At 34.8% G+C, this 24,246-nt stretch overlaps 1 protein-coding gene across 6 annotated transcripts in view; it reads left to right on the top strand.

Moving 5' to 3' along the window:
* GALNT13 (polypeptide N-acetylgalactosaminyltransferase 13) overlaps window positions 1-24,246 on the top strand; it is a 539,320-nt gene that overhangs the window by 332,034 nt on the left and 183,040 nt on the right. For all 6 annotated transcript variants that reach the window (XM_055308339.1, XM_055308341.1, XM_055308340.1 and 3 more), the window contains 3 exons: window positions 11,877-12,043; window positions 12,695-12,902; window positions 15,548-15,718. In XM_055308339.1, coding sequence (XP_055164314.1) covers window positions 11,877-12,043; window positions 12,695-12,902; window positions 15,548-15,718 — 546 coding nt within the window. The remainder of the gene's footprint in view (window positions 1-11,876; window positions 12,044-12,694; window positions 12,903-15,547; window positions 15,719-24,246) is intronic.

Raw genomic sequence — 24,246 nt, 5'->3', positions numbered from 1 at the left:
TCCAACAGGAGTTTATAATTGCCATTTATTTGTTAAAAATTAGATCTACTATAAAGTTTTGTGTTTTTGTTTTTAATATAAACCGGATTCAACTGAGTGTACCTAATCTGTTAAAGTCAAGGTCAGGTCAGTTTAAACCCCAAAAGAATAATCTGTGGAAGTCCAGAACCCTTTCTGATATTTACTCAGTTCCTTGGTGGTAATCACTCTTTTGTGATTATTTTTATGAGGACTTCTCTATTCCTCACAGCACAATCCAGATACTAAACAGGGCTTCTTCCTCAACATAGAGACGTGGTCACATAACCACTAATTCAGTACATTTATGAGTAGGGTGCATGTAATGGACAACAGGAGAGGAGGATGGGTTACATTACAACACTGTAGTCAAATATGGGCTTTAGATATAATTCACCTTTAAAATGTCTTCCAGGGCCACCTGGGTGGCTCAGTCAGTTGAGCATCCTGCTCTTGGTTTCACAGTGGTCCTGAGATTGAGCAATGTGCCGGGCTGCTGGCTCAGGGGAGTCTACTTGAGATTCTCTCTCTTCCTCTCTCTCCCTCTCTTTCTCTCTTTCTAAAATAAACAAACAAATCTTTTTAAAAAATAAAAGTAAATAAAATTGTGGAGGCCGAGAAAAATCAAGGCCATCCCACCTAAAGTTTAGCATTAGCACAACTACAGCCATCTTAGGCCCCTGGGAATAAGAGCTGAACTTTATGGGAAAAACTGCAGAATGTCCTCAATGTCCTTGGCAGGGAATCCCATATCAGAAAGACAACAGAGCTTTCCCTGATAGAAAGCCCCATATCAGAATGTAAACAGAACTTGAGAAATTCCTCCCCCCCTCCTGGAGGTCCCCTAATCAGCCCATAAAACCCTGCTGTAAACCCCCTGGGGGTCCAAGCCCCTGCTCCGCTGGGTCGGGTGCACCTGGGCCCAAGCTCCAGCTTGCTAATAAACCCTCGTGTGCTTGCATCAGTGTCGGCTCCTCAGTGGTTCCTTGGATTCGCGATCTTGGGCACAACAAAAATGTACTCAGGATGTCACATCATGGGACACCTGAGCGGCTCAGCGGTTGAGCATCTGCCTTCAGCCCAGGGCGTGATCCCGGGTTCCGGGGATGGAGTCCCAAGTTGGGCTCCCTGCAGGGGACCTGCGTCTTCCTGAGTCTCTGCCTCTCTCTGTGTCTCTCATGAATAAATATATCAAATAAAATCTTAAAAAAAAAAAAAAGGTATACATCACTTTAAAGGCTACTGGACTCTTTAGCTTCTCATTATTTTACTTGCTATCTCCTCTCCCTAGCCTCTTTTCACTCCTTTCCTTACTGTTTTCTGCCTCAATCTCCAGTCTCCTGGAGGGAAGCAAAGGCTTCTCCAATCTAGTTTAGCTCCAGTAGTTTTGATTTCCTTTGTATCCTGGGAATGCATACCTTCAGGCTCATACCTGCTTCCCTTGGCGCCTTATCACAGAATTCTGCTTAACAAAGGCAGTTTCCTCCCTAAGGGGGAAAGGCCTTATTTTATTGTGAAAACATAGAATAGTCAGAGTTCCAGAGTTTGAATCCCAGTTCTATCACTTAGAAACAAATGATAGTCTTCTATATCCATAGTTTAGCTTTGTGCACCTGAGGCTGAGTTTAAATTACCAAAGCAAATAATCCTCCCTCTGACCTATCATCAGAAGGTCAATAGCAGCCTAACACTAGGTCATGGTACCTGTGTCATTCCCATCAGTTCACCTCATCATGTAGGTATTTTATTATCTCACATCATCACAAGAAAGGTGAATATAGTACAATACCATATTTTGAGAGAAAGAGCCCACATTCATATAACTTTTATTACAATATATAGTTACAATTTTTCAATTTTATTATTGGTTATTGCTGTCAATTTCTTACTGTGCCCATTTTATAAACTTTATCATGAGTATACATGTATGGGAAAAACATAGCATATATGGGGTGCGGTTTTATCATGGCTTCGGTCATCCACTGAAAAGGTCGGAAAGGTGTCTTCCAATGGTAAGAAGAGACTATTGTACTGAACTCATCTGAACACTAGATTCTTGACTTACTATCAAATGGGAGTAACAATATAACTAATTCATAAGGAATGTTATAAGGATTATCAATTGCTGACTCTATAAAAGGCCACCACAATAACGACCACATTGGCATAGAGTCCTAGGAGTCTTGCATGGAGGAGGCTAAGGTAGATATTTATAGAGATTGAGAGGTCTGGACTTAAGTGGTTTAAGACTGATCTTTCAATGCAGGAATCTTTCTGAGACTGGTCAAGTATGTGATATAATACTTTAGGATCGGTGGACATAATGAGGAAAACAAAGTCAATTGATAAGCAGTTTGCCTCGTTAAGTTCTATATCATCTTGAGAAGACAGTTGAGCAACCTATTCTCCACCTATCGCTAGAAGGGGATCGTTTGAGCAGTTTATTGTTTGAATCCATTTATTTTCTGGAAGTTCTTGTAGCATGCAGTAAGGCTATTTATGAGTTTATAGCCTTGTCATAATTCTGATAGTTAACCTATGTGGTTGCAGGAGGTTTCAGTTCTCAGGGTCAAATGAGAATGAAGCAATATACTCAGATGTCTTCTGTGTGATTAAGAGTTTAAAAAATGTTTATCACTCAGTATTGGTTATCTTATTCTGATGTTTCTTACATCAGGGCTTGACTGCTGGAGGAGATGGCCTCCCCCTGGCTGAAAATGCAATGTTTGATAATTGGACTAACCCACAGGGTAAAGCTAGTCGTGGGCTAGTAGGGGGGAGCCAGGTGCTAGATAGTGAGCTCACAGATATTCGAGAGCAGGCAGGAAGCGGAGGTCTCAGCAGGCAGACAGAGCATGGCCCTGGGAGTTTTCTCCAGCAGAAAATAATAAGCAGAGATGAAGGGAAGTAAGCAGGAAGGTTTACTGGCAGGCAGCCACAGGCAGCCGGAGAAATGTAAGATTAGGGCAATAAATGATTTAGAAGGACTGGAAGAGAAAGAGGCGGGACCTGCTTTCCACACGACTATGCTAGACAAACTAGTAAAGCAGCTCTCCTGCCATGACGTCCAGACACCAGACCCAGGAGTGAGGTCAAAATGGCACAAGAACTGAGGACAAAAGACAAGTTACTAGAACACGGCAATGTGCAGAAGCCTGTCAGCAGCAAAGCTGACCCAAATAATCATAGGCTTTATCTGCAATGTTCTGTACAGTGCTTCGTAATGTAAGAAATAGCATAATAATAAATTACATTCACATAATCCCTGTATAGTCTCATTTGTTTTCTGTAAAAGTTCTGCAATATGGAAATAACAGGAGTCTTCCTTCTATTTAGTTGATGACAAAACCAAAATTTAATGAGTTTGCTCACGGATCCTATATGGCAGGACAGGGAGGCCAACATAGGTTTCCAGGGACAGAGCTTGCTCTAAATGCCAAATAGGAATGATGTTACCTATGTTAGAGGGGGCTGCGTTATAATACACAGACTCACAGACCTTATACTCTTTCACCTCCCTATCCTCAGCTCGTTTAATTGCCCGACTCTAGAAGCTGGAAAGACAAAACCAACTGATGATACAAAAAAAAAAGAAGAAGAAGAAGAAGAAGGATAAAAAGGAAAGCTGGTATTTCTACACCTCTAGTTCAGACAATAACAATACAGAGCTATGATCAAGAAGTTGATCTGATAATTCATACGTAGCCTGCCTCATTGTGAAGATTCCATGCATCAACCCCTTATTAAATGTATTTTGTGATATGCAGAATACTAAATTCTGAAAAGGCAGAGAAAAATAATATTAACCTTCCTTCTTTTGAAGAATCCCCTTGCCTATTGAATTAGGTAGCTATATTGTGAAAAAGCATATGTCAAAAAGATTGAGGCATACCCGAGGTACAAGGCTGAAGAATGGGGCTGTGCAGTCTCTGAGATTAGTGGGGGATGTAGAAAGAAATTCCCTGGTTTTCTGTTCCTGTTTCCTACAGTATGGCACTCTCCTACTTGAGATCCTTATGATGCATTTATTTTTTTAAGATGTTATTTATTTATTCATGAGAGACACACACAGAGAGAGACAGAGACATAGGCAGAGAGAAAAGCAGGCTCCATGCAGGGAGCCTGACGTGGGACTCGATCCGGGGTCTCCAGGATCACATCCTGGACTGAAGGCAGGCGCTTAACCCCTGAGCCACCCAGGTGTCTCCTTATGATGTATTTCAAGCAGAAGGCAACAAGCAAGGGATTTTTGGAAGTGCTTCTAGCCCAGCCACCCTCCCATTTCACCCTTCCAAATACTTAAAAGGGAACAGAAGGTACAAGAAGTAGAACTGATAGCAAATAGGCCAAAAATCAGTACAGGGTCCAACTGGGTTTTAAAATAAAGGTGCTTGGGACATATAAATTTTAAAAACAATTAGTCAATATTGTTGAAGGCAACATAATATATAAATCAACATATAGAAACCCATGCAAAATTAAGTGCTTCATTTTACTTGAGGCCCCAAGCTGTTCAGTTATTATGAAAGAATCACTTTGCTGTTGCCCGAGTTTTCTTTGCATGGATGCATTGGCAAAAGATGAAATTTCCCTCTGTGAATATGAATTTTAATGGTTGTGAAACAAAGAAACCACACATAATTCTGCAAGGTTCAAGGCAATTCCCATAGCTATTAAAACATAAGAAGTATATAGAGGACTTGCATTGTAAGTCTTTATTTTTAATTACTATTATTAATCTTCTTGATTGAGGCAGTAAAATGTAACCACTGACTCACTGAGCAGCAATTCAACAAGTCATGCAAACTACAATGTTGACAGTCTTTGTAGTCCTAAATGGATTGTGTCTAACTAAACCACTGTGTAATTATGGATCCTTTGTGATTTCACATTCTCATCTTATAGTCAATTTTTCTTTCTTTGATGTGGCATATTGTGTTCAGTAACTTATCTGAAAACATCAATATGGTTTTGAAAAGGATAAAATCAAATTGTAACAGTCTATGTTCCTATAATGTGTGCACAGCCGAGGGGAAAGATGGTAAATAGGTATGCTATCTCAGTGTATTTCCATGTTCCAGACATTGGAAATTCTACCCCCATATTCTCTCTAAATAAGAGCAGCTGGGTTTATTTCTCATATATTTATAAATCAACAGCAGATACAGAGAAGACTGGATGACATTAGTGTACTTTCAGATGACAGAAAATATTGTAAAGGAATTGAAGACTTTCTGACTCCAGTGCTTACAATTATAGGAAAATGCACTTTATTAATTTCACCTGATATAACTGCAAAAAGAGATGTATTAACCTTAAGCATCTTATTTTAAAGTGTTGATGCAAGCAAAAAGGTTTTATACACACACACGTGTGCACTGATAGATGTATATATATATGCATACACACATATATGTGTATTTAAAGCCAACGTTTCTGTTAAAGAACTTTAAACAACTTTTTCCAGCTTTGGCCGCACATTCAAATTCCCAACAGAGATCTTTTTTTAAATCCCATTGCACTTGGCCACACCCTAGACACCTTAAGTCAGAAACTCTGTGGTTGAAATCCACACATCAGTATTTTTTTCCAGCTCATGGGATTATTCCAATATGCAGCCAAGATGAAGAGTCATAGATATATTATTACAGAATTAAAAAGAAATAAACTTTCACTTCCTTTCAAGTATTATAGATTTGGCATGTCATAATATAGTATAAATATGAAATGCTATTATAATAAAGCTTATGATTTTACTAGAATACCAGATTTCAGGACCTTAGTTTGAGTAGTGGGCATCAAATATTCCCTTCAAATTGATGAAAATTGCTATTGCAGTCTGCCACTTTTACTCTCCAAGTTAATTACATATGCATTGTGTTCCCACAATAATGTTAACTTTTGCCAATCCCATTTAGATGTTTACATAAAAGAATAATAGTATCTTCATAGGACAGATTGCTAAAAGCTTATTTGGTCTATATGTACATAATTTCAATGAAAGCTGTTTTCTGTGCTTTGTTTTAATCAAATGATTCCAGGGGAATAGCTATTTCTCTATTTGTTTTAAAGATATATATTTGAATGTAAGATTAAGGCATATTTTTAAATTCAAATTTTTTTCTAATATTCCAGACAACAATAATATCATTTAAAACATTTGATGTAGCATATAGTGTGGGAAATAAATCACCACTGTTGCTAATATGATTAAGGAATAAAATATATTAATATTATTTATTACTTTATTATGCAGAATACTGAACCAGTTCTGTGACTTGAGACTTGCACTCTGTAAAATGAACATTTGTATTAGTTAAGTTTGAAAGCTGTTTCCAAATCTACCATTTGGGGATTTTGAGCTTCCTTCTGCAGACCAAGCAATGTCTACTACACATTTCAGATTACCTACTTTATTCTTACTATGTAAAAGATAAAAAAGCTGAGGTGGACAGTGTGAAATAATTCTTGCAATATCACAAAGAAGTTGTTTGCCATCTGTCAGAAGAAAAGGTTTTTAGAGAGGTTCAATCTAAGTACTCATCCCACTTCCATCACATAGCCCTCTTGTTTTTGTTTTGTTTTTAATTATTTTTTAAAAAAACAGTGAGTTGAAAGCTCTGACAACTTAGATACCTAAAGGTCTTTAAAACACACACACACACACACACACACACACACACACACACACACACAGAAAACTAAAACCTGAGCAGCCCTGGTGGCGCAGTGGTTTGGCGCAGCTTGTAGCTTGGGGTGTGATCCTGGAGACCCAGGATCGAGTCCCGCATTGGGCTCCCTGCATGGAGCCTGCTTCTCCCTCTGTCTGTGTCTCTGCCTCTCTCTCTGTGTCTATGAATAAATAAATAAAATCTTAAAAAAAAAAAGAAAACTAAACCTAAATAACCCATTTAGTACTCTTTCTTGGCTAAACAAGAAATTATTCTATTCACCTGTTGTTGTAATTATTGTAATAATCATTACAATTATTCTATTTTATTCACCTGTTCTTTTTTTTTAAATATTGTCTTTTTTTTAATTTTTATTTATTTATGATAGTCACACAGAGAGAGAGAGAGGCAGAGACATAGGCAGAGGGAGAAGCAGGCTCCATGCACCGGGAGCCCGACGTGGGATTCGATCCTGGGCCTCCAGGATCGCGCCCTGGGCCAAAGGCAGGCGCTAAACAGCTGCGCCACCGAGGGATCCCATTATTCACCTGTTCTAAGATGCACCCTTTTAGTTTTACACGTCTGAAATCAGGATGAGTTTTACAGTCGATGGTTAGTTAGAATCGTTGTCAACCAGCTGGCAGTTGTTATAGAAGCCGTATTTCCTAAGCTTGTGTGAATGTGGTCATGACTGTTCACATAGTCCTGCTTCACCTAAGTTATTAACTACACTGTTTATACTACAGGTGCAGAGTTAATTGTCATTCAACATTCCCTCAGAGAAGTTACAGTCTGATTCAATATTGGAACAAAAAGTTATTGCATGAAAAGAAAGGCAAGGAAACAGTGACAAGTGTTAAATTTCCTAAGAGGAAGCAAATGTTCATTGTTGGGGCAGTGACCACAACTCTATATTTTCTTGCTAATCAACAGCTGACTGATTTATATAGCCTTATTTCTTATCATGTCAACCAGGCAACAATATCACCAGAGATCTCATTAGAAATGCAGAATCTAAATTAAAAAAAAAAATTAAAAAAAAAAAAGAAATGCAGAATCTTGGGCAGCCCCGGTGGTGCAGTGGTTTAGCACCGCCTTCAGCCCAGGGAATGATCCTGGAGACCCTGGATCAAGTCCCACATCAGGCCCTCTGCATGGAGCCTGCTTCTCCCTCTGCCTGTGTCTCTGCCTCTCTCTCTTTCTGTATCTCAATGAATAAATAAATAAATAATCTTAAAAAAAAAAAAGAAACTAGGAGTGATGATTTAAAAAAAAAGAAAGAAAAAAAAAAAGAAATGCAGAATCTTGAGGCACCTGCGCTAGTTGATAATCATACAACTCTTGATTTCCGCTCAGGTCAAGATCTCAGGGTTGTGAGGTCCATCCTAAGTCCAGCTCCGCTCTGGGCATGGAGCCTGCATAAGATTCTCTCTTCTTCTGTGCCCCCTAAAAAAAAAAAAAAAAAAGAATGCAATATCTTGGGCCCATCCCAAATCTACCGAATCAGAATCTGCATTTTATCAAGGTGCCCATATAATTTCTTTGCCCCTTAAAATTTGAAAAGCATAACTTTATAGTATGAAGGAAGATGCCCACAAGAAGATGAAGCCATTTTATATTTTGTTACTGAGATGTGTGCTTAGTGTATGCCTCTCAGATGTTAAGCAATGCAACCTAAAGCTAGAAAAAGCCTCTTAGAATAGATGAAAGAAACTTCAAAGCAACATAAAGCTGATGTGACTGATTTATAAACAAGCATGACAATATTGATAGAAATCTATGTCCAAGTAAATTTAAAGGCTTGTTCCATAAGCTCTATCTAGGTATCAAATAGACTCTAGTGATAAGAAAGCATATACTATGATTTATTTGACACTTTTTCCTTTCCTAGTAATACATAAGATGATGATCTTACTACAGGTGAAACAGTAGATGTGATGAAATACAGAAAATGGTAAAAGTACAGTGTATCACAACCCCATTAGAAACCATGGAAATAACTCCTGTTCATAAGCCTCTATGAACTGCAGATAGGAGGATAAACTGACATTGAAAATAATTGATATTATTCTAGAAATTATTTTATGATCATACAAAGTTTTCTGTGCTAAATAATTGTTTACATAGGAAGAAAAGGAAGAATTAATAAACATATTAACCACATTTTATTTTTATGCTACATTAAATAATGACACAGCGGAAATTTTCTCTAAACATAATAGTTGCATTAATAGTAAATTAGTTCATTATCTATTGTCATATACATTGAATATAAAATTAACATTTGTGAGTAGATTTTTTAACAAAAACAAAGCATGATAGATGTATTTTACGAAGCTGGATTTGAATATTGCTTTTAGTTTGGTATTTTAAAAAGTTTATCTACCCGTATGATCCTCTGTTTTGTTTCTTAAATTCCACGTATGAATGAGATCATATAATAATTATCTTTCTTTGATTGATTTATTTTGCTCATAGGGGAAGAGAAGAAAAAATAAAATGAGACAAAATCAGAGAGGGAGACAAACCATTGAGGCCCTTAATCATAGGGAACGAACTGAGTGTCCTTGGAGAGGAGGGGTGTGTGGAGGTGTGGTAACTGGGTGATGGACGTTAAGGAGGGAGTGATGTGATGAGCACTGGGTGTAATCACTGACTTCTACCTCTGAAACCAATAATACATTATATGTTGATTAATTACATTCAAATAAAATTTTAAAAAGTATCCTTGAAGGAAAGAAAAAAAAAAAACATAAGGGATGGACCCATGGAATTCCAAGGTTCCCCCCATATTCAACTCCTGAGACCAAGACCTGGCTGGTTTCCATCAAAGCCATCCACATTGCTTCAAATCACCCTCTGTGTTTACTGCCTTCCAGTTAACTTGTTTTGCCTTAAACATCAGCTTTTAAATAAATGAAAGACTTAAAAAAATCTAAATATCTCATTCATTTTTTTTCTTTATTGGCATTTAGAATACAAAACATAAACATACATACATACATACATAACATACAAAAAAAATATAAATCACTTTTTTTCCAGCGATACTGGTAAGCCCTTATATCCTTGGGTTAAGCCAGTAATTGTTGACTGTTGGATGCTTTCAGCCTGATTTTCCAGTTTTATTTCTTTATTGATAATAATCATGATGGTCTTTATCATACTTTTTGCTCAGTATGCTGTTTTGTTGAGGCAGAAGAATGAAGGTTTGAGGAAAATCATGGTGAGAACATGTCTGATTCACGAAGGTGGCCGAGTCCATTTGGTAATAAACTGTTTGGATGCCTAAGTCACATGCTGATGAGGCATATAAGAACCCGTTTGAATCTTGCCACTAGAATGGGAGAAGATGGCTGTGAATCAAAGAACTTTTTCTCAGTAAATTTTGATTTTCCTATATACACAATATGTTTTATAATGTGAATAATTAATGAATGCTTTTCAAATAAATATATACAGAAAAAATGTCGTAGTTCAGGTACAGTACCTTCTTGCCTGACTATATTGTAGATTTCACTAAGTAGATGATAGTTTAGACTGTTTTAAAAGATGATTAATGTTTCAATAGGCATACAATCAGTATTTGTTTAATTTTATACCCTTATGCCCCACATTTTATTGAATTTTTTCACTCACCTATGAAGAAGACTAATTTTAATACTTATTTTGTGTCATGCATTAGATCATTCATGAGTGGTAGCAAGTATCTAGTTCATTTTATTTTATGGAGTTAATTCTCTAGTCCTTTAGAACATTTTATATGAAACAATAACCTAAGGTGAATAAACTTCTATTCCTGTTCCAGATACCCAATGACATTTTTTTTCTCTAAAATTTTATAATTAGGGGATCCCTGGGTGGCGCAGCGGTTTAGCGCCTGCCTTTGGCCCAGGGCACGATCCTGGAGACCCGGGATCGAATCCCACGTCGGGCTCCCGGTGCATGGAGCCTGCTTCTCCCTCTGCCTATGTCTCTGCCTCTCTCTCTCATTCTGTGTGACTATCATAAAAAAAAATAAATAAATAAAAAATAAAAAAATAAAATTTTATAATTACATGATTTAAATATCTGAATGTTGACAAGTTGTTGGGGATGAAGACCATCCGCCTGTTAAACTTGAGATGATCACCTAGGACACTACATATATCATTTATCCAAATGTACCTTTTTAATTTGATTTCTTGAAAAGTAAAATCTGGACTTCTTTGGATTTATAAGCAAAACTAAGTTTTTTCTCAAAACATCAATTTCTAAAAGTAATGAGAATTATTGTGGGCTCTGTGCAACTGGTACCATCTGTTTCACCTAAAAGTTTTTTCTTGAAAATGCAGCTCTCAGGGTTCACCTCAGACTGACTAAACCTGAATCTGCATTTTAACAAATCTCTAGGTGATTCCTATGCACATCAGAGTTTGGGAAGTGCTGGTAGCCTTCACCCTTTCTTGACCTCCAATCTGCAAAGTAAATCCTAGCCCCTAAACTCTTCCTTCAAAATAGACATGGTTTATAGCATATTCAAACAGAATGGAAAACACACGACTAGATTTTAGAATAGAAAAATAATCTCAGTTTTACATGCTTCAAAACCCTGTGAACACGTCTTTTCATGTTCTTAAGACTTTTTGAGTTATACTATTTTTTTTCTAAACAAGGAATTAAGTTATATACACTAAATGAATTCTTATGTCCCTGTTGTACCCTGGTCTTCTACTGATAGTCTTGGAATGTTATTTTGGCTTTCTTACACTTGTGGAGATCATGCTGCTTTGTTCCCTACAGGAATTAAAATAAGGGACACCTGGGTGGCTCAGCGTTTGAGTGTCTGCCTCCGGCTCAGGACGTGACTCTGGAGTCCTGGGATCGAATCCCACATCGGGCTCCCTGTAAGGAGCCTGCTCTTCCTCTGCCTGTGTCTCTGCCTCTCTCTGTGTGTCTCATGAATAAATAAATAAAATATTTAAAAAAGGGAATTAAAATAAAATATTAGTAATTATGCCTATTTAATTTTCAAAATGCCACATAATTACAACATTTATTAAAAGGAAAATTATTTTACATAATCATAAAATGTTTCCTTAGTAAGGGGCATTCAAGTATAAAGTTGTGTTACCAGGGATATTTTTTATTACAATGATCAGAATGAAAAATTAATTTATTAGCATGTGTCTCTTCTTTCTTTTCCAGATGCAAGACAAAGGTCTACGCTGATGAACTTCCAAACACAAGCGTAGTCATTGTGTTTCACAATGAAGCTTGGAGCACTCTCCTTAGAACTGTTTATAGTGTTATAAATCGTTCCCCACGTTATCTGCTCTCTGAAGTCATCTTGGTAGATGATGCTAGTGAAAGAGGTATAAATATTTTTCCCACTATATATATTTTTTAATCAGAACTCTTTATTATGGTCGAAAAGATAGCCAGCCAATGATCTGTATTTTCCTTATAATTATACTAGCCCTGAAATCACCTATCAGATTTTCATCAATATACCTGGTTAATGCCAATTCCAGGAATATGAAACTAATTCTTTCAGTTTCTTTCATGATTCCATTTGGTCTGTACTAACCTAAGAAATCAGCCGAAGTGATTTTTAAAAGTGTTTATTTTTTTCCAACTTAAATGATTATATGATTGAGCATTAATACGACTTCGAGGACATTTATCTCTCTGTGTGTGTGTGTGTGTGTGTGTGTGTGTTCCAGTAAAAGCAACATAACTTATAAATAAGTCTTCATTTGTGCTCTTGTGGCCCAATTTCTAAATTAGAGTCTGGTATATTAACTTCCTATTATATCCTTATCTTTGCCAGTCAAGTTGATAGAGTTATCGTGAAATATATATTAAACTACTGATAAAATCCCTATATATTTATTTCACCTAATCCCAAATAATGTTGATAGGAGCTGGCTACCATTTCTATGTGTTGAATTCCATCTGGGCAGGAGTGTCTCTATGTCTTAAAATAGTTTAAAAACTTTATCAATTCTTATTGCGCATTACAGATTTTCTCAAGTTGACATTAGAGAATTATGTGAAAAATTTAGAGGTGCCGGTAAAAATTATTAGAATGGAAGAACGTTCTGGGTTAATACGTGCCCGCCTTCGAGGAGCAGCTGCTTCAAAAGGGCAGGTCATAACTTTTCTCGATGCACACTGTGAATGCACCTTAGGATGGCTGGAGCCTTTGCTGGCAAGAATAAAAGAAGACAGGTAAGAATACATGCATGTCTGCCTGGGTTTGAACCTGTTAGGACAGTTCTAGGTAGCGGTCAAAACTTCTTCATAAATTGCTATTTTTAGGAAGTTTATTTTCTAGCTTTTAAAAAGCACCCCTCCCCCATTTAATAAAGCCTTATTCATGCTGGATATTAATATTTGATTAAGAAATAATCAAACAATTTAAACTGGAAAAAAATGTGTTGAATATTCATTTTGTAGGTGATAGAAATGAGTCCAGTTTGACATAGTGTCATGTTTTATAAAATACATTTCAAAGCACCTCATTGTGTTCCCACAACCACCCTGTGAGATACATAATATAGATGTTCTTATCTGTACCTTAATTGAGAGGAATAAAGAAGTTAAGTAGCTTGTCCCAGTTACTAGAAGTGTTGGGAGCAACAGTATATTTCTTTCCATTCCCAGACCAGTGTTCACTGCCCTTATTCAAAGTCTGGTTCAAAACCACCTAGAGGATCTTAAAAATGAAGACACACACTCATACACATCCCACTGTATGAAATCACAGTAAAACAGACAAAACAAAACGAAAACAAACAAAAAAAAAAAGCAGAGCACACCTATTAGAATTTTAATTATTTAAACAATGTTGCCAATTCGTACATACAGAATGTGAAATCTGAAAAATTGAATGGCACTTTATAGAAATTAAGAAACCTGATACTTACCTGCAATTCTTTCTGCTAATGATGCTATCAAGTACAAGCTTTTCTTACAGATATTCCTAAACATTGATGATGAATGATTATAATCCCTAAGTACCTAATGAAGACAACTGTGTTGAATGCTCTGATACAATAACAAAGCATTGCATAACACCTCGTTTGCATAGTCATTTCACTTACCATAGAAAGGTCTTCTTAAAATTGCAGTTTTTAATTAAGCTTCCAAGACAAGGGCTGCTTAGTGTGAGCTCCTCCAGCTACATCATGTAATCGGCAGGATTTGGTACTTGCCAGGAAGATAGATGGAGGTTGTCAGTAAAATGAAGCATAGCAGTTGAAGAAAGCAGTGGGAACCTTTTAGTCAACTGAGTGTAGGACACAGCTAATAACATTTTTCCACGCCATGCATTGTACAGTATGCACAGGAGGGTAAGACTAGCAAAGTAAAATGAACTTAGAACATCTTAAATGCATTTCCTGGCAACTTTTCATGCATTATGCTGCTTTTTTAAACATGTGTTTCATATTCAACTTACTGAATTTTTAATATAATGTTGTTCAATATCATCATGCATAGATCATTTATTTTTTAATCTAGCAATATGTTTAGATTGTATTTGCATATAATGAATTCTAATGTCTTGTCCTGCTTATACATTCTAAAGTTGCCATAACTGAATAATAAAGTGCTATTCAAGATTATTAGATCTGATTTTGCTTCCCTACAAATTGTCATTAAATTTAATGAAGAAAGAGAGAAAGACATTGATTTTGTAGGGGCCAGAATTACCAAGAAACTTTTCCAAGGCTAGATGAATTCTATTGATTTCTGAGAACTCTAGGCTTTGGCCAATTGTGTGGAATAGAAAACCTAATTGAAAATGAGCATTTGTGATACTGGTGTTACAAAACCAGAATAAAATAATGGACAACATCTATTTGCTTTCCACATTTCTGGGTGATTCAAAAGCATATTTGTATATTTACCTCCCATCAGATATGAAAAATAAGCTCTGCTCTTTGGAATTAGCTACAAGCAATGCAAACTTGAGTAGACCTGAACATTTGCTATAGAGATGACAGATATCTCAAAATAAAACATATAAGCCAGGAGCAGAGGAAGACTGGAGAAAGCATAACACGGATTAAAAGAATATCCAGTCTTCTCCTATTGTGGAAGTTACTTATCCTAAAAAAGCCACCATGAAGAACACCCACTCTCCTGGCTCTCCCTCTTAACTTTAAGAAGAAATAGATCCTTAGATACAACACAGAAACTTAAATTGCTTATTTTTCCCTATTTTAAAATATGCAGATTGTTATAGTTAATTCTGAGGTCTAGGTCAACACACTTAGAAATTGTTATGCCCCTAATATCTTTCAGAGGAAACATTTACTTACACCGATAATGATGATTTTTAATTGTTGCTTCTGTTTCTTGATTTTTACTTGTTTACTTTTTCTAGTAGATATTGGCCCCAGGAAAATTTTTTCAGAACTCTTTAACCTATACCCTTTGAGATTCAAAATACCAGGTCTAATTCGTCATCATCCATTCACTATTTCTGCATGCTATTGCTTTTCAGTGGGCTCTAGCTAAAATGATGCATAATATCGAAGTAGCTCTACTAATCATGCTGTGGGTGGAGGTTTTATGAAAAATAGACCATGTTCATCCTGCTGAGTTAGTATTTAGAATACATTTGGATATCAGCTTGAAGACCAATTAGTGTATTTGATTAGATTGTAAATGATAGAATGGAGTAGAGACTGTAAGGAAATGTGGTAAAAGGAAATGATTCCATAAAGAAAAAGGATAAAATGAAAATAAAGTTATATTAAAGTAACAAAATGATTAAATTTCAATTTAACATCTATACTGGATCTGAAGAAGCTAATGTAGTATTTAAATTATTATTTATATGTAAACTGGTTTCGATTTTTCTGCAGGAAAACAGTGGTATGCCCTATCATTGATGTAATTAGTGATGATACCTTTGAATATATGGCTGGGTCAGATATGACTTATGGGGGTTTTAACTGGAAACTGAATTTCCGTTGGTATCCTGTTCCCCAAAGAGAAATGGATAGAAGGAAAGGAGATAGAACATTACCTGTAAGGTATGTAGCTCATATCTTCCAAAGGCTAGCATGTTTATTTCTGTAATAATTAAGGAGTATTATGAATTTGTGCTCTCATTTTTAAGTCTTATAAAGGCATGTACTTTTTATTCATATACACATTTACATTATCATTGCTTACATGATTATCTAAGAATCAATGACAATATTAAATTTAGTTTAAATTAGCACAGGCAAATTTAATTATTGGCAGAAGTGCCAAATTTCTTTTGAAACTGTGTATTCTTATATTCAAAATATATTTATTGCGAATTTTCTGTGTGACAGCCTTGATGCTTCCAATAAATATGTATCTTACCTAAGTGTATATGCTTTATAATAGAGATATTCTCAAAATTGAAATAAGTAAAAATGTTTTGGTAGATATTCTAAATTTACAAACTTCAAAGAGCTGTCTTCCTTATAGTTATATAAGAAAGATCCATTTGGAAAATTTTAATGTATTAACAATTATGACAGATTTAATGTTTGATCTAAATTAGCTAAAATAGCTATTTAATTTGGAGTATTGATTCATAGAATATGTTTGCTCTTAATACAAAATAAGAAATATCATTTGTATCTTTAGTTGTCTAGATCAGCATTACTCACTTTATTTACATAAAATGACCACCTTCTTATTTTAACATGTTACTATGTATCACTTGCTTGCAACCAAAACTTGATTTCCTAACAACATATTGGAGAGGGAGATCACTAGGTTTGCTTTTTAAAGATAAATTTGGCAAATCATGATTTAGTTTGAACAATAGAGAAATGCTCTAACATCCTAAAACAGTATCTGTGACCCGTTATCTAAACAAGGATGTCTCCTAACCTACTGAAGTAATAATGACTTATCCGTTGGCAAGACTAATTACCTAATGAATGAATTAAAACTAAAAATTGGCTCATGGGAGAGAACAACTTTGTTATAGAACAGTTAATATTGAGACAGTTAATCCTCTTAAGGAGATATTGCTACATCAAAGAGGAAAAATAAAATGTGGCTCCAAATAATTGCATAAAAACATGAAGTTATTATTTCAGCATTTAAAGTATAACTTAATAGTCTTTAAATCTTGATGTAATCTTCAAATTCACTAAGCTTATTGACCGCTGATCTTGACCAGCTGAGGAAAGACAGTCACTCTTAATACCATTGTTTATTAGAAATCCTGTTTTCACAGATCATGGCTTCATTTAATGTTACCTGATTTTTCAGCTTCGGAACCCACGTGAAAATTATCAGAATACTTGACTACTACACTCATATATAATGTGTTTATTCATCTGAGAATGAAGTTTGAAAGATGATGTAGTTATTTTTAATCACATTGGCAAAAGACATATTTTTTAAAATGCATTGGTTTTTTAAATACATTCGCAAAAGGATTTTCTTGATTTTCTCAGAGTGAAAAGGTAGATAATTAAGAGTTAGCCAACATTAACTAGTTAGGAATTTCTAACTACAACATGGTTATAACTAACTAACTATAACTAACTAACTATTCCTAACTATAACTAACTAACTATCAACATAGTTAGGAATTTCTGACCTCAAAAAAAAAAAAAAAGGAATTTCTGATCTCATTCACAAAAGTAAATATCTACATAGCAATCAGCCATTATTTCTCATCATTCATTAATTAAAACAAAAAAGGAAACATTCAACTTGTTATGTTTTGACCGCAACTTGTGTTTTTACTGTAGTGACATGGAGACCCAATAAAATCTCAGTATCTTTTATCTATTTCCCTCAGTAACGGCACAGTATTTTACTTTCTAAAATGCTGAGGGAAAAAAATAAAAATAAAAATAAAAAATAAAATAAAATGCTGAGGGAGCTGGAACAAGAGAAACAGAGAAACCTCAGTCTTTGCTGAAGTTTCCAGATTTTTATGGCAAAAGGTTAATTAATTCACGGGCTGTGTTGTAGCAGCCTGCATGTAATTTTCATCAGCATAGCTGTAATGTGAACTTTCTTTGTACTTGTAATCTATTACTCGAAGATGTGATCATTTTTCTCACATTCGTACAAACAGATAAATCATTCTAGGTGTTGAAGACAAATTTTTTTTCTCCTACTTGATTAACAGAATTCTGAATAGCTAAGGTGATTAAAATGAGGTTAAATTTTAGTTTTCTTAGTGAAATGCTTCATTTAAAATGTCAGTTATGACAGAACTCTCTAGCGACTATAATTGGCTAGTCATCATTTAGAAATACAATCATGCATAGAGAACCAACTTGAACTTGTGACTTAACCTTAGTTATACCACATTTAAAGTAAAATTTATAATGGCTATGGATATTATTCTATTGTCAATGTCTGGCTTTGATATTTTCATTTTGATACTAAATGAAGTTTGTAAAATACTTGGTATTTTGAAGTTATGAATATGGAATATTCACACATAATCTTGAATGTTTGGTTTTCTTTAATTAGTAAACTCTCCTTGACATTTTAGCAGTCATAGTATACGACTTTTCAATAGTGTCTCAATTATATGTGCAACAGTAGATTAATCAAGTTGTTAAACCAGAGGTCATAAACCAGGAGCTTGTGTGTCAGACATGCCCTGTAGTTGTGGGGGTTTTGGCATATACAGTGTTTTACATTTTTAAAAATTACCAACATTTTAAAAATGAGATGTTCTAAGTAAAAATATTAATTTTTATTTATTCTTGAAAATTCAGATCTTACTACAATGGTCATGTATTCATACTTGGCACCATCAGGTGGAGTTGAGTAGAAGCTACCATTTAGAAATGGCCTGAAAGTTTAGCTCAGTACTCCAATCCCTTTTTTTGTGTGTTCCTGATTCTGAGGCTGAAAATCAGTACCCATTTGTCATCATTCTTGCTTTAAGCAATGTTTCTTGGTACCTGTGTCCCAGACGAAGGTGAGAGAAATAGCTTATTGCAACTAATCAACCTCACATGTTGATTTTATTTGCCTCGCTATCATCTTTTAACTTTGTGACTTAGAGGCTACTGCCTGGGAAATGACTGAGTTTGAAACTCATCAAACATGTTAGCTCTGCATGAATATGCATCTGCATTACCTCATGGAACAGGCAACCAGTAACTTAAGTTATCTGTTAGTGCAGATAATCTCCCAAATAATATCATTAGTTTGGGGTGTATTATACATTTTTCTGGTATATATAACTTTTGAGGTGATATGGCTCAGGCTATTGAAATGACTTAGATTACAAATCCAAATGTACATGCTTACCCATTGTTGAGCATGTGCTGGGTTCTGCACATACAAAGATGAATCTGGCTCTCTCTGCTCTGAAGCAGCTCACTGGTGCTGGCTATATATATCCTAGACAAGGGAATGAGGGAGCCCATGTGGCCAGAGTGTTGATGCACAGGAGTTAGACTACATCAATTGCTAGAGTGGTGTGTGCTTCTGGAACAATCTGACTTTAACCTTATTAATACTTTTAGTTCCCTAATTATGCCCTCTAGTAACCCTCAATAAATAATTATCAAGATATTAGTTTCTACTTTAATTTCTCATTAGTTAAAATAGATTACTTTGTTTAAAAACCTACTAGTTATTTCTCAAGTCTTTATAACTTTCCTTACCCTTATGGACTCTTTTATATTTAGTCATTATTAAAATTCTTGACATGACTTTCTTCATTCTTACTTGGAATACCATGTTCAGTATCTTCCTAAGGTAAAACAAAACAGTCTTATAGTCTCTTCTAATATTTGCTATCATAATAAATCAAACATAGATGTAATGATGGGTTTTATTCTTTACACATTTCACTTACTTAGATATCCCTTTTTATTAACATTTTTCTGATATTATACATTTATTTTACTCTCAACTGGAATTAGAAATTTATAAAGAAGATCAAATAAATTAAGCATTATTAATAATATCTCAGATTATAATTACTATTCCTTTATTGTGAAAAACTCATAGTATGTTCACATTTATTATTTCCTATAAACTTCTAGTATGATATCATAGAAGAAGCATTGAAGCTCTCTTTGGAGGATCTGGATTTTATTTCAAACTCCTTCAATTGAGAAATAACACATTCTTCTCATCTGTGGGAAGGAAAATTATTCCGTTTTGTTTAACTCATGAAGTGCTAACATATTAAATGAGAAATATATTTGAAAGGAGTGACTTTAAATTTATTTCTGAAAATGTAAGGTAACAAATATATGCATCACTAAATAAATGTGACAAGTATCTAAAAGTATAAAGAAGCAGAACACCAATGAGCCACCTCTTTTATATCTTATTATATATCCTTCCAGAACATTTCTTTTTGGACAGATTTCTCCACAGTTTAAAAATGGATATATTTTTACCTATGCCATTAATTTTTTTTCAAAAATAAAAATTGTAATGGCTACTAGCATCTTATTTACTTAGCTCTTTTACTTTTTTTTTTAAAGATGTATTTATTTATTTTAGAGAGAGAGAGAGATTGAGAAAGACTGGGGGATGGAGCAAAGGGAGAGAGAGAATCCTCAAGCAGACTCCCACTGAGCGTGGTGCCCAACAAGAGGTTCAATCCTAGGACCTTAGGATCATGACCTGAGCCAAAATCAAGAGATTGATACTCAACAGACTGAGCCACCTAGGTGCCACAGCTCTTTTATTGTTTATAAAAACAACCGGAAGTTTTTTTACACTTTATTTTTTGCCAATTTTGTCTTCTGATTTTTGTATATAATGTGATCTTTTTAGAATTATGCAATTAAGAAAAACAAAATTTGTTTTAATATTTTGATACTGTTTACCAGTTTGATTCCCCCTCAAAATTATCAGAATCTAATTTATAGTTCCTCTAGTAAGTATAATAAAAAAAATTGATTATTTTATTCTGTAAAATGTTTTACAAATGAAACACAATATTTCCTATTATTTAATAGGAAATTAAAAATATATTTCTTAATTTTTGTCTGTCAGATTTTCTCTATTCGATTTTTCTCAATCCAATGAAAATATATTTTTACATTGGAGAAAAGAAGCAGAGACAGATACTCTCAAATCCTGTGATTTTTATAATAGGAGATACTAACACAAAGCACAGGGAAGGGTCAAATTATGTGAAGAACAAAGACTTTGAAGGAAAAAGTTGAACTTAAGAATATACCAACTGTTCAGCATTCTTACCTATTCATGTTAAGAATAAATACATGTTGTTTTTGAAAGAAAAACAATCCCACCTTAGGTGGAGTATGCTAATCTATATTCTTTAAAGAAAACACCACATTTATATTATTTCCTAATAGTTTAGAAGATAATTTACAAGACTTTCCTAGCAGTCTGTTGAGATGAGATGAAAACAGGGTATTAACCAAAGCATTTAAAAACATCTGGCCCCATTGTTTATTTTGACTCTTCCTACGCGCAAAATGAAAGTAAAAGGAAAGATAAAAAATTTGCACCAATTACTGTACATCCTCTTGGAAGCTTAGTTTGTTGTGAGGATTATGAAAAAGGATTAAGGAAAATGGGAGAAAAAAAAAAACTATTCCTTTCCTGGCATATAGGTATTTAAGTACAAATTAAGGTATTTGATTCCAATTCTTGTTGGTAAATGGGATCTTTGGCAGCAAAACAAGCCGTTTGCCCATACTAAGCAGAACTTTCTTTTTTTTTTTTCTTCTCCTTTAAAAATAGCTTTGAAACTGTGTTCCATAGACTGAAAGATTGAGCTCTTTTCCTTCTTCAGAGCCTAAACCAGCATGGGTTCTTAAAGTGATAGTTTCTTCTCTAGCGAAAGCATCATCTTCTTACAAAAGTATATGTTCAAATGATATCTTGGTGTACAATATTTCACTAAACCCCATTTATTTTCTCTGTAAAAACCTTTAAATACATTCATTTGATTATTCTCCACTCTAATAAAATAAGTTCTGCTTTTGCTTCCTTCCTGTCTCTCCCACTTTCTATATTGGGGATAGTAGACAGAGAAAGGAGGAAAGGAGAGAAACTCACAGCATCTAATTTTCCTTTGGTTTCTAAACATGCAAAATGGTTAACCAAATTATATTTAATGATTTTGAAAAAATAAGATTATGTGAATATTTCAGCTATTTATGCCTCATATTTGTGTAAAAAATATGTTTATCATTTCTCTTTATTTTGGCTTATAATAGATGAAAAATGTTCTTAACACAAAGATAAGTACTTACAGTGTAGATATTGTGTTTATTTGATCATTGCAAAATACAGCCTGAAGCTGTCCTATAGTCTCTCAAATATTTAGATTTTTTTCCCAGAGACCTTACTTATTTACTGAGTAAGATTAATAGAATCCTATTATAAAGGGAAAGACTAGTGAGAAGAAATGATGTTTCAAAAACTTTGAAAGAAATTGCTTTGAAGAGTAGTGGTAAAATTCATAGGAAAACACAGTGCATAAATTTGGGGCTAGAAACCAGGAAAAGTGTATTTCTAATTAGCTACCCCAAATTCTTTGGTGTATATGGATACACTGAGAGAGGCTTAATTGGTAGAGAGGAAGAGAGGTACTTAGGAAGAGGGAGAGAAAAAAAGGAAGTGAAATAAAGAAAAGGGAAGGGAAATAAAAGAAAGATTGTTTCCTTAATTGGGCCACTAACTACCTGGGGGCTCTTGAACAAGTCATTTAAACACATTGCAACTAAGTTTGGCCAGATCTATAGGGCTTTTAGAGTTCTAAAATACTACAATTATATTAAAAATTAATTAGACTCTGAAAATAATTTTTAAAAAGCTGATTATAATCTTGCCAAACACAGATGTTTTCCTTATTAAAATTAATTTTTAAAATGTGTAGTTCTTGTTTTGTGCTGATACTATTCTAATAGTATTATATACATTAATACATGTATCCTCCTTTTATAGATGATTAAATTGGAACACAGAGTTTAAGTAGCTCACTGAAGGTCACACTGTGGGGTTGAGTTTTAAACCCAGTCAATCTAGATACAAAGTCCATGCTCCTAAAAACTAAACTTATTCCCCTCTTGAATCTCCTGTAGTCTACCTGCTTTTCACATACATGGTGGTTATCCTGGTGTAAAATACCTGATATATCATCTTATTGTTGAAAATGTAGACATCACAGTTTAGCATTACTGAACCATCAAATGTGTTCTATCATATTTTTTTTTAAATTTGCCAACTTCTGGTGAAATACTTGAGTATTTTTGCATGTCAAATGCTTATTTTTTTTTTTTGGAGTCCTTTCCTATATTCTACATTGTTACAAAGCTTTGTATCTTTAATTCTAAAATACTATCAAACTCAATTCCCAAAACCTCTACTAGATGATAAAATCCTGGAATTAGCAAAGGCATTTTTGTTACTCATCAGTTTAGCAGTTGTGAAGAAAGTATTATTTTTGTAATTTCAGAAATAAAATTGCAGGTGATTTTTAACTTACAGATAGATTGTTTTGTGGCCATGGGGATACATGCTTATTTGTTTATTTCACTTATTTAACAACTGTCTATTAATATTCTAATAATATTAAACCAACATATTAGCTATATGTATATATAGGTGGTAAAATATATGCAGAAATAAGCGTTATACTCAACAAGAAGTAACAAAGTGCCTTGAGAGAGAAAGAGACTGAGGGCTACTAAAGGAAGCAGAAGGGGATGATTATATCCAGATTGCAGGGAGGGGGCAGGGAGGGGGAGGATGTGGACACGTATACCAGGCTGGTAAAGTTATTATTAACAGTTACACACTGAATACAGGGAAAGAGTTAAAAGGAATGGAAGTGCTCTTTGGGTGGCACCACATTACTGATGCCACAATAAGGAGCTGGAATTTCTTTTTTTCTTTCTTTCCTTACTACTTTCTTTTTAAGAGAGAGAGAGAGTATACATGTGGGGGGGGTGAGGGGAGGATGGAGGCAGAGAAAGAAAGAGAGAATCTTAAGTAGGCTCCATGCTCAGGATGGAACCAGGCACAGGGCTTAATCTCACAACCTTGAGAGATCATAACCTGAGCCAGTGGTCAGACAGAGCTTTACCAACAGAGCTATCCGAAAGTTGCTAAATGGGGTTTTATCATTTCATATTGAGATTCTGGAAGGAAATAGAGGACGGACATTGAAGGAGAAGCATATGTGGAAGCGGGTAGCACATTCTCAGTGCTATGTTGTACACCCCTAGCAGTGTCAAAGGGATTGTTTTAAGAAAACATATAGAAAGCAATTAGATAAACACAAACAATGTAGAAAAAAACAATGAAAAAAGAAAGCACAGACTAGGACTCTGTCTCACAGAGAGGACAATTACAGGCATATAATGAAGGAGGCTATACAGGTAAGGAGTGTAGGGAGAGGAAAGTTCCCCTGACATATTGGGACAAAGAAAAATTATTATTAAGTGCTCACAGGTGCAAGACAATATTGTAATTGTATATTACACTCATGTTGCAAATATGCAGTTAGGAACTTGAGACTGCCAGCAAGGGAAAGAGGAGGAAGGGAGATCAAGAAGAATCATAAGAGGGATGCCTGGGTGGCTCAGCGGTTAAG

This window comes from Nyctereutes procyonoides, unplaced genomic scaffold (genome assembly GCF_905146905.1).
Source record: "Nyctereutes procyonoides isolate TBG_1078 unplaced genomic scaffold, NYPRO_anot_genome, whole genome shotgun sequence".
Lineage (NCBI taxonomy): Eukaryota > Metazoa > Chordata > Mammalia > Carnivora > Canidae > Nyctereutes > Nyctereutes procyonoides.
Note: the sequence above shows the minus strand (reverse complement) of the source record. Positions and strands in the feature narration are given on the sequence as shown.